A 15,015-nucleotide genomic window follows, 5' to 3' on the forward strand; every position below is an offset into this window, starting at 1 on the left:
TTATTTAATCAAAGAGTGTCATGAATATGTGTGTAGAGCTGCACCGATTGCAGTTTTCTGGCCGATCCCTGGTTACCAATATTTAAAAAGCCTGACCAGCTGATTTTGATTTTGGCTGATATGAATTCTTTTTTGTCTGAAATGTCGCTAAATATTGCAAGAAAGTCACTGTTGGCAACATTGTTAACTGCAAATGTGCAGACCTGACCTAGCGGTTCGGTCTGTCAGTCAAACCTCTCACTGCAGAGCAGAAGAGGACAGAGGCTGATTTTCAAACCTTTGCTGATGAAGATAAGATTAGGGGATAAGATGGGCTTCACGTGTAAGTATCAGTAGATTACAATCCCCCAAAATTAAGGAAATTGGTGCCCAGAAATCAACTGGTTGATAAATCAGTTGGCCAATAAATGTATCTTATATTATATAATGTAAACAGCACTGCCAGAGATGCAATAAGTTTATAGCTGGTGTGTGAATGATCTAATGATCGGACTGCTGATTGCAGCCAGTCCACATTGTTAGCAGAACTAGAGGGCCCCAAAACTACATTTCGCTTACGGCCCCATGGAGGTTTGAGCCGGCCCTGCCTGTGTCTTTCACAGGCAGGTTAAGATGTAAAATTACATTTCAAAGAGGGTTTGTTTTTTTCTCTTTTCTTTAATAGACGTAAGACAGGAATGTCACAAAAGATAATAAATGAGTATTTTTTTTATCAGGAAAATAATCTTGATTTACTTTCATTTTGACAAAAAAAAAAAAAAAACAATGGAATGACTAACTACTAATACCCCATCTAACAACAGGAAAACTTGAACTGGTATCACAGTTATTAAAGGTTAATTCAGTTCAAATGACCAGCTTTCCAGATGTTTTTTTTAAATTATTTTTACGTTGAGCTGTAAGTCTCACATAGACACACACATATTTATGTATGCATGTATGTATTACATATACAGTTTTGTGTTACATATACAGTGTTGTATTGTATAAGCTCATATTAGATAATGGGAGTTTTGTTTGACTGTTTTACATGCACATAATCGCTACTAAACTGTTTAACAATAGTATTGCCATTTCCACTTCTCCAAACAACCACAGGCATTAAAAATGATCTCCTACCTTTTCGAACATTTCATTAATTATTACAACATCTTAGATCTGTGTGTGGAAAGGATTAAAAATCAATTTCTAAGAGTTTAGGATTGCGGCAAGGTAAGAGCCATAATTCACAACTGGAGAGAGAATGGAGCAGTGAATATCCTTAGGTGCAGTAGGTCAAACAAAATAGATTTAGGAGCTATCATCAATTTAACCAGGAGAATACAAAACAATGTCCAAAGCTCTGCAGACCCCATTGCCTCAGGTAAGGTTAGAGTTCATGATTTAACAATAAAAAGGAGAGCCTGGGTCAAATAATCTCAAATGGTGAATTTCAATGCCAGAACCACTGCTGAACGAAACCAACTAAAAATCCTAGATTGATGTATTTGCTGTCAAAGAATTAGTCATTTTTCACACTAATCTGCTTATACTACATTACCTCACAGATGTACGGGGAGACATTTTTTTATGTTTTTCCGCTATCAGTTATACAAAAAACAACAATAAAATTATTTTGTCGTGAGTTGTAGTATTTGTGGTGGTGAGAGACACGGTAGAACCAGTGACAATGTAGATTTAATGATGCTAACGAAGGTGTACAGAAGTCCAGGCAGCACAGGTGAGCAATGACACTAGGAACTCAGACACTGGTAGCACTGGAAACACAACTTCAGACAATGACAAGGACACGATTGGGAAACACAGACAAAGGTGGGATTCAATACACAAGGGATAATCAGTGAACACAAGACACAGCTCTGAACAATCAAGAGCAGACGAGACGACACAGGAACTAAATGAACACAGAAAACCAGATTTGAAATTTGTTCAGCTCTTTACGGTATATATTTCTCTTTTACTGTGTTGGCTTATTAGCCTGATAACTTTTTTTTAAATATGAAGAAATGTGGCACCATACCTGAGAAGTCTTGCATGGGGTTCTGGCTAATGTGTGTTGTTGCCCAGTGCCAGGCATGTCCACCAATCAGCAGGCCTCCTCCCTCGACCACAAAGTTTTGGATTGTCTCAGGATCAACATTAGTGTATGCTTTGCACACAAACACACTCAGCTCTGAGCTGAAGTTTGTCTTCTTACATGTCAAACCTAAGTTGGATAAAAGTTTGACGCCTCGCTCAAATCCAGCCACTCCTTTTCTACCTTGGTCCAACCAATCAATTGCATTCTTCCAAAATGATGCCAGTTTCTGTTAGAAAAGAGAAGATAGAGGAAGAGACACTAGAAGTATTCTTAGTTCTCAGCCAATAACCATGATGTAGAACAGTGGTCCCCAAAATACGGCCCGCGGGCCAGATCCGGACCGCCTCCACATTTGGTCCGGCCCCCTGAACAATACCAGACAGCATTTAAATTTTTTTTCATATACCGTATTTTCTGGTATATGAAAATACGCTACTTTTTTCCTAAGCTTTGAAACTTGCGGCTTATAGCCCCGTGCGGCTTAAATGTGGATTTTCTTCAACCACCAGGGGGCTCTTTAGCAGGAAGTGAATCATTGGAAGTCAAAATTGGAAATCAAAGAAGAAAGTGCCCATTAAAACAGAATTAGATTTTCATAGGGAATTGAAATTTGAGAATGTTATTGATCAGTTAAACAGCATTGAGGGGAAAAAGAAGATTTTTCGTTTTTTCAAATAAAACTGGGATCATTGTGAGAATTTGAGATATAGATATTAGGATCCAATAGATGGCAGTAGTGCAACAATAATGGATGCAAGCTGCTGTTGAAATCTAAAGCAGAAGAAGAAGAAGAAGAAGAAGAAGAAGAAGATGATGAAGACGCCCATGTTTTCATTTAGCACATGCTAGTAGCAGACACGAAGGATCAGCACTTTTACTGTTACAGTTACCGTTCGGAAACTACCGTAATCAGTTCAGTTAAATGTAAACTTGGCAACTTTTTCTTTTTCAATCGTAATAAATGTGATAATCAATTGACCTGTTATGACTCAAATTTTGGGTGTCCGCCCCCCCTCTGCTGAATCGTTGTGGAAAACCTAGGACGGCAGAGATATCTGCGGCTTATATCCCGGTGTGGCTTATATGTGTATGTTTACTGGGTTTTTTTTTTAAAAACTTTGGGGTTGTGGCTCATAGTCTGGAAAATATGGTATTTATTTCATAAATAGTGTTATTTCCTGGATTTGTTCTGTGAGGAACCCAGAGAGGGTTGTTTGATTGTGCTTTCTGGGAAACAATAAATTTTTACATTTAGGCACTTCTGCAATTGTCACACTTTTTCTGTTACAAACTTCCCACCAGAGAAAGGAAAAGTTATGTGACCCTCACAGGAAAAAGTTTGGGGACCCCTGATGTAGAATATGAAACCATACATTATAGAAGAGGTATATAACTCCAGGCCTCAAGGGCCGGTGTCCTGCAACTTTTAGAAGTGTTGCTGATCCAACACGTCTGAATCAAATGGATTAATTGTATTCTCAGTGTGAGGACAAGTTCTCAGCAGTCCTGCTAATGACTTTATTATTTTACTTAGTTTTTGAAGCAGAGACACATCTGAAAGTTGACACTGGCCTCTAATGCCTGGATTTCATTATGATGCCAGAACATAAATGTGTTGACAGTACAGTAGTTCATGCTGTAAAAGAACATTATGGATTTTTTAAAATAAAGTAAAACACATTTTCAGGTCTCCTTTACTGCACCTCATTTTGCTGAAATAAGTCATTTGTCGCCACAATGACCCGTCCCCGACCATAGTAGGTTCCTGCCAGGAACGCCTCTCCTTTATCTGTGGTACCAATGGGAAAAGCAAGAGGGCCATGGACCAAAGCTGCAGAGGGAAATCCATTTCCACGAATGTCAAAATCTGAAATCCCTTTCAGCAAGAACTCCAGGTCTTTTTTGAAATCCATCACATGACTGTGTAGCAATATGAAAGAGACAGAAACACAAAGCTGTGATGATGAGTGAATGAGGAAAAAAACTCTTATATATTAACACCATTAAAACCGTACGAGGAAGAGTTTGAACATCTAGCTCCCCATTGGATTTCTAAAAACTACCTATAAAGAATGATGACATATTAAAAAAAATGTCTGAATTTGCAGTGAAACCAAAGATTACACTTACCCTACAGTTTTCCAGGAGGATGGGATCTCTGGGGAAATGGGAAGTTTTTCTGCCTCTCCATACTGAGCAGTAAAGTAGATTCCTGCTACTCCTGTAACTTTATTCCCTGGAAACTCAAGGATTAGGTTTTTATTCTCGTTCTGTGAAGCCCACCACCAAGCTTGTCCACCAATCAGCAACCCTCCCCCTGCTTTCACGAAGGCTATCAGCTCTTCTGCCTTTGGACCCACTTGGTACGCATCTGTTACATACACACTGACACCCAGATCTGCTCTAAATTCCTCAACAGGACTGACTTGGTAGCTGGATCTGTTGAGGTTATCAACAACTCCTTTCATTGTTTTTGGTACACCTAAAGACAGGTTGGCAGACTCCCCTCCTCCCAGCAAGGTCAGAGCATTGTCTACCAGAGCAGGACAGAGGGTCAGGTAGGTCTCGTGGCTCAGGACCACGATTCTTCCTCGGCCGTACACAGAAGCAGCCATGAGGATGTGACCCTGGCTGTTCATCACTACAGGAAAGGCATCTCCTGTCAGCACCAAGTTACAAGGAACACTGGAGTGCTGAAGGTCCACCTCCTGAATACCTCTTATCAGAGCCTTGTAGGCATCCTGAGGGTAAGACTGGGTCGACTGGTTGGACATGATGGGAGGAATTAATGCTGTGTAGTTTGGATGAAGAAGGTAATGGACAAAAGAAAGCTGTTCCAAAGAGATACTGTGTCAGTGTCTCTTCCTGCAATAGAAACAAAATGTTCAAGTTAAAAATGCTAAATCATGTAGTTGTATAGCAGTCATAGCACCACAATGAACCACTCCTACAAAACAGCTTAGGGGGTTTGTTGATGAAGACTTTAGTAAAAAACAATGTCATGATGAAACTTTCACAAATATTAAGTAAATAATTAAAGAAAATCTTCATAAAAATTAATTTAAACTCCCTGTGTTACTTGTTCTTTAAAATTTCACAAACTTTAAACTTAGAGTATTTTTTCTAAAACAGCAGGGAGGTTACGGTTTCTCTAACTTATTATTATTATTATTATTATTATTATTATAACTCATGCATTTTTTAAACCTTGAGAAGATGAAAACATGATGTTGGTTTGTTGGCCAAGTGCCCCAGATGGCATGGAGGAATGAGACTTTCTATAGTTTCATTTGAGGCTTGAATCACTGGTCAGTGCCATTTTCAGCATTTTTTTTCTTAAATCATAAGTTGTATCAAGCAAAGTTCAGGGAAATATTTAATACATACGAATAAAATGCTGACACGTTCTGTTTTCAAAGACATGTCAGCATTTGTCCCTACTTGACATTAAATGTTTTTTATTGTTTAATTTTGTTCTGTTGAAAACAGAGTTCCCAAATTTGAACAAATAGCTTCAGGTAAAGTAGCTTAATTAAGATTCATATTACCGTTGGGTTATGAAAAACTGTTTTGTGAATAAAAAGCATTGCATAATGACTTAGGAAGACTTTTGTAAGAAGAATATATTGAAATAAATCATTTACATTAATTTAAATGAAGTTAGTCGTATTTACCATTTAATGACAAAACTTTAGATGTACAAATTAACATCATCAAGCCTGTAGTGATCATTTGCAAGTTGTGTTCAACCTAAACACAAAAATATAAACTTAATATTTGTAAAATTTGATATAAAATCCACTATAATTGTTAACTCGTGTTTTTAAAATAAGGCAGTTTAATTGTGAATAGAGTCAAAATAGTTGTTTTTACCTCTCTGCAACTTGAAATTTCTAAAAACAGGAACCTGTCCCAGCGTGCAGCTTTCCAACAAGCTTCTCATAAAGATAGTGCACTGAAGAGAAATACCTTTTTATTATTTTAAGGAAAAGTGAACAAGAGAAAAAACAGGGAGGGATTCAATGATTGTCCAATGAACATTTAGTACAGAGAGTACTTTTCTTTTCTTTCTCTTTAGGCAATGACTTTGTAATCTTCTATAATTTCAGGTTCACTTTAAAGGTCAACGAAGCTCATACTTGTGCAGTTTTTTATTTATTTCAAACAGACAATAAATAATTAAAACATGAAAAAAATACACAATAATGTCCATTGGCATGCAGTTTTACATAATTTATTCAAAAAGAAGCAGGTAGAAGATACAAGATCTTATGATTTCCTGCCTCTCTCATAACGATCAACTTACAAACATTTAAATCTCCAAACACCACACAATACTTCACTTTCTTGTTGTTTGACCTCCTTGCCTGGATCTTTGTGATAATCATATCTGCTCCTCCGGGATTAAATGTACCAAAGATAAATACATGTTTGGAATGATGTTTCTGAACAGGTCCATGCAAGTTTGTCTGAAGAAGCCTAGGCCTTCATTTTATAAGCTTCTGTTTTCTTTTTTCTTTTCTCATTCACCGTCTCCAAGAACATCCGTCTCATTGGTCGAAATATATTTCCCTATGTATCTTGTCAAAATTAATTTCTACATGTACTGTATTCAGTGGTAAAGATGCCAAAATATGAGCAATTGTTACAATTATTAGCTGCTCTCCAAACCGTGGTTGGATCTAGTCCATGAAGAATTTGGGATGCGCTCCACTCCACAGAGGAGCAGGGCTCATAGCTTGGCAGAAGCGCACACATTTCCAAATTGTGCCCATGCTTGACTGTTATCTGGTTCTTAAAGTTGTAAGCTTAAATATTTCTTTCAGACAGAGAGCGAAAAGTTTTCAGCATCAGCAGAGGAGAGAAGTGATCAAGCAGTGGCTTATATGGTCGCAACATGACTTATAAAACTTCAAAACCTCAGTGTGATTACAAAAAAACAAAGATTTTGAATTCAATGTGCACGATTGAAGGTACAGGTGCTTTATGGTCAGTTGTACTCTCCTAAGTAATCAGCAGAGAGAAAGAGAGCTCTACTGGGTTAAAATGACAAAATCCACAGAAAAGCCCTTCTTCACCTGAACATACAGATGGTGTTTGTCTCTCTACAGCAGAGTTTCTCAGTTCTGGTCCTCAGGGGCCACTCCCCTGCATATTTTAGATATGTCTCTGGTCCTGCTCAAAAATTTAGAAACTGGCTATTTGCTTTTAGTTGTCTTTTAAAGGCTACAAAGTCACTATTCAAATACTGTTTTTGGTTTGAGATTTTTCCATGAATTTGAAAATAGAAACACTTGATATTTCAAACTTACAGCCTTTTTATAAGCTAAAAGCTCTAAAACTCTTTCGATGACAGCTAGGAATGAATCTGTCTTTCCTGTATTCGAAAGTGAGAAGAAAACCTACAAATTGTTTTGGTTTACTTATACAACTATGAGGTAACCAGTTACTCACTGTGCAAGCTGTAGATCTCCAGATGATTTTTCTTTGACAAGCAGGGAGCAGAAATTTGCCTCTCATAATGAAGACAATGTGCAGACAGACTCTTATATACAGCTCTGGTAAAGCATTAATGGTTTCCTTTTCTGACGTCATTGACATGTTCTGAATTAATTTGAAAAACGTTGAAGCTTTATATTTTATCAAAAATGTCAAACTTTTCTTTGTTAGCAAATATATTTAATGTTGGTTCCTTTATGCCTTTCCTCTCTGTAAGACATAAAAACATAACCTTTGACCCTAGAAGGACATACACTTAAAACTGTACACATTTGTACTTTTTTGTGTCTCGTTTTGTTTTAGTCATAGTTTTTGGAAAATGTAGGGACCTGTAAAAGTAGTTCCCCTGGAATGATCTGAAAAAGTCTACGTGTTCTGCTGAATCAGTTGATATTTCACAATTCTTTAATCTATTCATTCAACTTCCTTAAATCTGTGAAATTTTTCTGAAAAGTGTTATTTGTCTTGTACCTGATCAAACATGTTTTTCATATTAATCTTGGACTTTTTATGTATTCAAATTGTTCTTTCTCAGACAAAAGTCTTACAGACTAATTGAATTCATTTAATAAAGAATTGTGTGGATTTATTATTATTTTATTTATTTATTATTATTGCTGATTTTAAATTTATTCTTCCCAGGCCTAATATATATAATGTTTTTTCCGTTGACAGAACTAGTTTACAAATTTTCTACATATTTGAGGTTGGATATATGGAGGTTGTTTTAAACACTGAATGCCAGGCAGAGAGAAAGTTAAGACACCTTTTGTCAGACTTTGATAAAAAGTTTTGACAAGTTGACAGGTGACCTCTAGAAGAATGGTCTTGTTGGTTATAAGGTCTACATACTTGTTTTCTAGACTAGAAAGTTGAAAATTGTGGCAGAGAAACAATTTGACAGAAAGTCTAATTGTTGCTATTCTCTGACACAGGCAAGCAGTGTCCTCTAATTTTAATTTTAAAATATAACTACTAACAAGAACAGAATCTTTTTTTTTTTTTTTTACTTACTGGGTACAAAAGGCAGAATGAATATCCACAGATGATTCAAATTTTGATTTGCGTACTACGTCTTGTTTGTTGCACCTGCAGTTCTGCCTGCTCAGGCGGCTGCAGATGCTGCAGTCGATCAGCATCCTCGGAGTGTGGTAGTGCTGCATCTACGTTTCTCATCTGGAGGAAAAGGTAAGTTTCTCTCCCCTGATCTTGGATTGGAGGTTTCCACTAGCGTCTGATTGTGCAAGTCACAAGATGGACACAAATAATCAGTCATAAAATTCAGGTGAAACATGCTTTTATTAATTTAGATTCTTGGTAGATATGGTTGTTTCATTAGCTTTAACTCTTTTTAGAATATTGCTATGAATTCATCTCAGGCCACTTTGGGTTCTAATCTCCATCAGAAGCTCTTGATGCAAATTCCACATGTACCAAGGGTCATATTGGAGACACCTTGTTGCCATCTAATGGTTGTAATTATGCTAAAATATGCCAAATATTTCTGCTTTGCATTCTCATTACTTTGATTCTTATCTGTTGTGTTATAATCAAATAAACAATTGATACCTAATTTAGCAATTTAGCATCAGTGTGAAAGAATAATCACTAATACTTCATTTTTAATTCCATTGTGAAAAACAAAGATGCTTGTCAATAAACTGGGATTAAGCTATTGAAATGAATATGTTTAATAACTTTTGCTTTTTGTTGGGTCACTGTTAGTCAAGACGTGCTAACCAGTTTTGCATCTAATCCAATCTCATTTTGAATTGCATTTTAATGTGATTTTGAAAGCTGGTTAGCCGGATGCCTCTCACCTGTTACGCCTCTAGAAAGGGATGGACCTCATTAAAAATTCTAACAGGGTTAAGCTGCTGCAGAAGTTTGATTTTCAGGCTGGTTGTTCAAATGTATAGTTTGGAATCTAAAACATTGGGGAACCACAAGAAGATTTTCAGCTGCCAATTATTTATGCTCTGCAGTTGTTGTAAAACAGCTCCCCCACTGGTTCATTGGAAAACTGCTGCAGGAAGGCACCCAGTTCATCCAGTGAACGTTTCACAACATAGTTCTCTTCTGTGTTTCTTGCTGTGCCAGCGCCACTCTGAATGGGCCGGTCGTTGTTGTCCACGCAGCAGTAGGCATTCCACACATAGTCTGGGATGTTGACGCGCTTCACGTTGTTTTTGACAATCCAGTTGTCTGCTGAGGGGACGGCACCAACCAGGACGTAGGCCTTTGAGCACTTTTCAAGGAAAAGAGTGGTGAGGTCGGACTCATGGATCCTCCAGGCATCTTGATTCATTTTGGGGTTCTGGGGAACCACGTTGGTCAGGGTGAACGTGGCATTACGACTGGGCACTGGAAGAGAAAGATTTTTATTGAAGTAACCAGTAATTCTAAACGTATTCTAAATTGATCACAGAAACCAAAGGCAAAAGTATAGTTGCTTTTTCATTATTTTGCCATTGCTGGAATGTGAAAGAGGAGAATGGTTCAGATAAGTGGAAAAAGACAGTAATAGCTTAGCTATTGTCTGCTCTTGGCAAATAGACTATTACTAACTGATTATTCCACTTTATTTTTTGCACCAATATTGGCTAAAAATATTCTCCAAGCCCCTGTCATAATGACGTGAAGAAATCTTTGGAGCTTTGGCTACCAGACACAATCTGTCTTTCTCTTTCTCTTAAAGCAGAGATGTAATACAAATACAAAACATTTTTAAGAGAAACATTCGCCTTTTATGTAGAACAATAGGAATTTCTTCAATGCTGTTGGTTTGTTCTAGATTTACCTCAACTTTGAGAGAACCGGTCAGTTTTGCTGACTTTAGTTTGTGTTGACCTGTTTAGTAATTTTTGCTTAATTGCTGGAGGTTCACCTAACCCTCTTTAGGTTGTTTGTCCTTTTTGTGTTAACTTGGTTAAGTGCATTTGTGAATGTTTTGTAATATACCATTTCAAATTAAAATTTTTTTCTCTGGATACTTTGTTACCACCCTTGGTCCCCTTAGACCTCGGGATCGTAACAGTTACACATGTAACTACGGCCAAAAAAATTAATAAAAATAAAGGTGACTGGAATGTATAAGTAGAGGTTTTATTTTTTTTATTCTGCATAGTTAAAAACAGTATTTTAACAATGTTTATAAGGAGCAATGATTTCCATGTCAAAATTGAAGACTTGTTGGTTTCTGACTACAAAAACAAACATTTGCATTGTTTGTTTGTCTCAGGCATGATCTCAGCAAGATCATGTTCAGGAAGTAATTTCTACTCTTGTTAAAAACCTTTGGCTGCGTGCTCGGCTGCTTTATTGTGTTTGTTTGTGAAACATATTTGTCTACATCATGAAAAAGCATGCAAAAGTTTGACTCAAATCCTTCATAATTCAACTTAAAAGCAGGGAAATTTGTTTAGGATATGAATGTAAAATAAAAAAAAAAACTAAAATTATTTCAACAAGTTTTCTTGAGCGCAGGTCTAACCTCAGATATAGTGTATCTGTCAACAGTTTCAACCCCAAAACATACAAATGAACAGCAATTTAAATTGTTTGCATCACGGTAAATCCAAGCATACATTAAAACCAACAAATATATCCATGTATAAGAAAAAAGTAAAAGTTCAGAATGGTCTATTCAAAATGTGGGATGCTGCAGAAATCCTACTCAAGACAACTGCATGGTATTTTTGAATCAAAATGCTAAAAAATAAGTTTAAGGGTGTGTGCACTGATGCAATCGGCTTATTGCTTTTTTTCCCCCTCATTACATTTGCTTGTTTTTCAGTTGGACTGTACAAAATGCATCTCACACACCTTTTAAATAACTTTTCATCCTTAGTTTTTCACATCACAGAACTTGTCATTTTAACACAGGTTTGTTAATATTTAAGACTTAAGTAACTTGAAGGACATTTACGAAAGCATGTGGAATTGCTCTTAAGCAATAAATACTGTATCTTGCATCTCTGGTGCCATAGCACCACCTACTGTGCCTCAAGGATACAGCACCAGTATTTGGTCTTTCCTACCTGGATGGTGTCCGTTAGGGTTGAGGTGACCTCGGTCAAAGCCAGAGTTTGTGTAGTCCTCGTTCAGAGCTTGTTTCTCTCCGAGGTAGACGCCGGGGTAGTCCTGTCCCAGCCAGTATCCATCCTTCATCTCAGCTTGCCAGCCGTCATTCACCAGCTACAGCACATCAGAACATGCAGAGACTGAAACATAAAAGCCGTAGAAGGAATCAAATAGTAAAGCACACAGTGGATTCCTTCGAAGTCATCCCACCTCCACAAAGCAAAGTTTTTGTTGATGAGAAATAGAAAAGAAGGTGTTGAAAGGTGGTTCAAATGGAAAGTGGGACACAAAGATGTTTATTCGTGTGTAAAAGTCATTTAAAGGTGGCGTAGGTCCATCAGCTAAGCTAAACAAGCGGGGATTGCAATGTATTAATTAAGGTAACCTTTTAGGGACTTAATGAAAAGTTAAGTCATTAAGTGGAGTGGGGTTAGGGTTAGGTTTACTTTTGTGTTTACTTTTCATTAAGTTTTGTTCTGGAATAAATAAAGTACAGACTGGATTAAAAATGTCAACAGAAAGCTGGCCATGGAAATATTTTTTTTTTTATACAATCTTCTAAACATCTACTTAACAATTCTGACAATATCAAACCATTTAGGTCAAACAGTGTAAAGCTTTGTGTCACCTGAGGCTCCACAAACCACCTGTTCTCCCTGCCACCTCCATTGCTGGGCTCAAACTGATACGCAGAGTAGACTGCAATGCGATGGCTGGTGTCATACAGTGTGGCAAAATGAAACCTTGAAGTGCAAAAATCATGATTACAAAACTGAATGCCAGCAGGAGAGAAACCAGCATGCTGCTGCACATGATCATGGAGATACAAGGAACAATAAGATAATTTAGCGCAGAATCGCTTCATGTGCTCAGAGTAGACATTCATCTTTATAAGTACCTGTTGACAAAGCGCTGGCACAGACGCGCGGCGCCTGGGGTAGACGCTCCCAATTCTGGCACCTTTGACTTATAAAAGTAAGTCATGCATTCTGCCACATCCTGAGGAAAGAACAACAGAACAGATGTTTCCTGACAACTTTCAACCAAACACATTTTTTGTAATATTTAAGATCAGGGTGGAACTGGAGAAGAAACAAACCTCAAAACGCTCCACAACATCTGCATGAGCAGAAAAGAGGAGTGGCAGGAGAGCGCACAAAGCTGCCAAAGTTTGCATTCTGAGTAGAAGGTGATGAAACCAGGAGTGTCAGCTGGCCTGGAAAGATGGGAAAAAGCAAAATACTGTGTATTTAGCAGTCAGAAGAGTATTTGATGAAAGCATGTGGAATTACTTCAGCACCTGACACATGGGAGGGGGAGCAGCCAGTTTGTGCCATCTGTGTTTGCATGAGTATATTTCCACTCACCTGCTTGCTGCTGCAGCCAGTCCTTTGCCACGACCGCCACTTTTATACAGGACTTCTCCTCTCCACCTTTCGCCCTGAATGACCCCTGTTTTATTTGATCTTATGTTTACTAGCGCTTTATATTGATCCAAGATTAATTCAGATCTGACTAACATGTGATGCCTGGATGATGATGGCCAAAAGTGGGAGTGCAAAATGTGAAAAAGTGCCACAATTAGCACCAGAAAGGTGAGAGCACACAGTGAAATATGCAAGTTCATCATGTGTCAACACCCTCACACGTGTTATGTGATGACATTTGTCTAATTTCTTTCCAACACCTTAGTTTGAGCTGTTTTTTTTAACTAATTTATTTTATTTAAATTAGATCAAACTTTAGTTCGCTGTTTATACTACCAGATATTTATTTATTCAGACATTTCTTTAATTTTAGTTAGAAATGTACTTTAAATCCTACTTTTTTCATCCAGGAATATATTTTATACAGCAAAATATTTGGTAACCACAAAGCTTCATTCTGTCTTTTATATTTTGATCTCAAAACAATCAACAACTCAGTTTTAAACTACTCAAGAGAACATTTTTGATTTATACTTTCATGAGAAAATAAAAATACACCTAAGGAACAATCTGAATTTATTCCTTCTCATGAAAAGCTATTTTTACTGTATGTTATGATTGAATGTTTTAGTTTGCAGGCCTGGAAAGTTCTACAGCGCCTCTATGGTCTTGTGTTGAAGCCCTGAAATATATTTATTTTCTTATTGCTAGCACAATCCATAACCTATAACCATTTATCCATAATATTTGTTGTATTGCCTCTTTTTCTGTGTCCTTTGTCATGTTAGTCATCTGTTCTCACATGTCTTGCAACATAAAGTCTGTTTCCAGTAAAGAATGTTTTATTTTTAGCAGCTTCCCTGAAAGTAAAGTAATTATGTACAATGACTTCAGTCCTCCAGGAGGTTGCATCATTTGGCAGAATATGGTTAGCTCATAGTTTATTGAGTCAAATAAAGTGTTCATATTTGTTCAGAAATCCTAAAACCAACAATGTTCAGTTTGGATGTTTGATATCAGGACCTCACGTCCCAGAATATTTTTAGCGTCTCATGTTGACAGGGTCCCTAATAATCTTCCACATGCCGTTTCGGGTTAGATAACAGAAAAATTTGTGCTCATATGTTGCTGTTCTCATGACCTCGGCGTGTTGTTCACAGACACAGAACGAACAAAGACCCTGAGCAATATCTCTTCAAAATGAATGACTTTAAATGTGCTACCAAAGTTACAATCAAAAAATGAAAACATCTCTCTTAAATGTTAAAAAATACCAGTGTCAGGAGGAAGCCTGACACTAGATTTGTTCTAAATCCTGGAAAATGAACTCAGTAGTTTATTTCCTACATGTTTTTGATGCCTGAACTTCAGTATTACCCAGTTAGCTAATGAGAAATTGTTCATTATGAGCACTGATGTATCTGTCTCTTTTCTTTGTGTGAACTTTTCTGTGAAGACAAGAAGACTGGTTCTGTTTGTGATAGAAAAAACGTAAAAGAGGTTTTGATGTCTGCGGGTGCAGAATCGAGTAAACTGCTTCCAAACTAATTGTACATTCAGTTGTTTTTGCTAAAGCCTGCAGAGAAAAGAAGGGAAACAAAAAGGACTGAGATGAATAGTTTCATTTCCTCTTGTTTGAAGTTTCTTGTGAAAGTACTAAAAAACTGGATTATTAACTAGAAACTTTAGAATACACACTACAAAATATGTATACATTCTTCTCAAAACAAGTTAAAAAAAAATATAAAATCAATATATATCATATATCAACATAGTGCTTGAAGCTATTTCATCTGGCTGGATGTAATATCAAAATTTTCACCTGAAAAATATTGTGAAAAGAAAAAGAACGAGGTAAACAAGAAAAACAAAATGCATATAAGCTATAAATGAATCTGTTTCTGAAAGAAACAAACTGTAACAGGC

The 15,015-nt window shown here is 37.0% G+C and overlaps 2 protein-coding genes across 3 annotated transcripts in view; both read right to left on the reverse strand.

The window, feature by feature from the left end:
• LOC103154633 (TRPM8 channel-associated factor homolog) overlaps positions 1–7,645 on the reverse strand; it is a 17,054-nt gene extending 9,409 nt beyond the window's left edge. Inside the window, exons 1-4 of the mRNA XM_016662860.1 lie at positions 7,535–7,645; positions 4,211–4,945; positions 3,784–4,000; positions 2,021–2,306 (exon numbers count right to left, since the gene is read on the reverse strand). Coding sequence (XP_016518346.1) covers positions 2,021–2,306; positions 3,784–4,000; positions 4,211–4,854 — 1,147 coding nt within the window. The 5' untranslated portion in view covers positions 4,855–4,945; positions 7,535–7,645. The remainder of the gene's footprint in view (positions 1–2,020; positions 2,307–3,783; positions 4,001–4,210; positions 4,946–7,534) is intronic.
• A 1,214-nt stretch (positions 7,646–8,859) lies between these two features.
• Positions 8,860–13,132, reverse strand: LOC103154634 (endonuclease domain-containing 1 protein). Of its 2 annotated transcripts, none has more exons than XM_007575985.2 (6): positions 13,030–13,132; positions 12,762–12,878; positions 12,561–12,661; positions 12,291–12,405; positions 11,620–11,776; positions 8,860–9,943 (listed from the first exon to the last, which is right to left on the reverse strand). In XM_007575985.2, exons 2-6 carry the CDS (start codon positions 12,837–12,839, stop codon positions 9,552–9,554), a joined length of 843 nt encoding a protein of 280 aa, XP_007576047.1. In that variant the 5' UTR covers positions 12,840–12,878; positions 13,030–13,132; the 3' UTR covers positions 8,860–9,551. The 2 variants fall into 2 exon arrangements, with proteins under 2 accessions (XP_007576047.1, XP_007576048.1); XM_007575986.2 differs by lacking the exon at positions 13,030–13,132 and adding an exon at positions 12,963–13,013.
• Positions 13,133–15,015: the final 1,883 nt, after the last annotated feature.

Source organism: Poecilia formosa, unplaced genomic scaffold (assembly GCF_000485575.1).
Source record: "Poecilia formosa unplaced genomic scaffold, Poecilia_formosa-5.1.2 Scaffold393, whole genome shotgun sequence".
NCBI lineage: Eukaryota > Metazoa > Chordata > Actinopteri > Cyprinodontiformes > Poeciliidae > Poecilia > Poecilia formosa.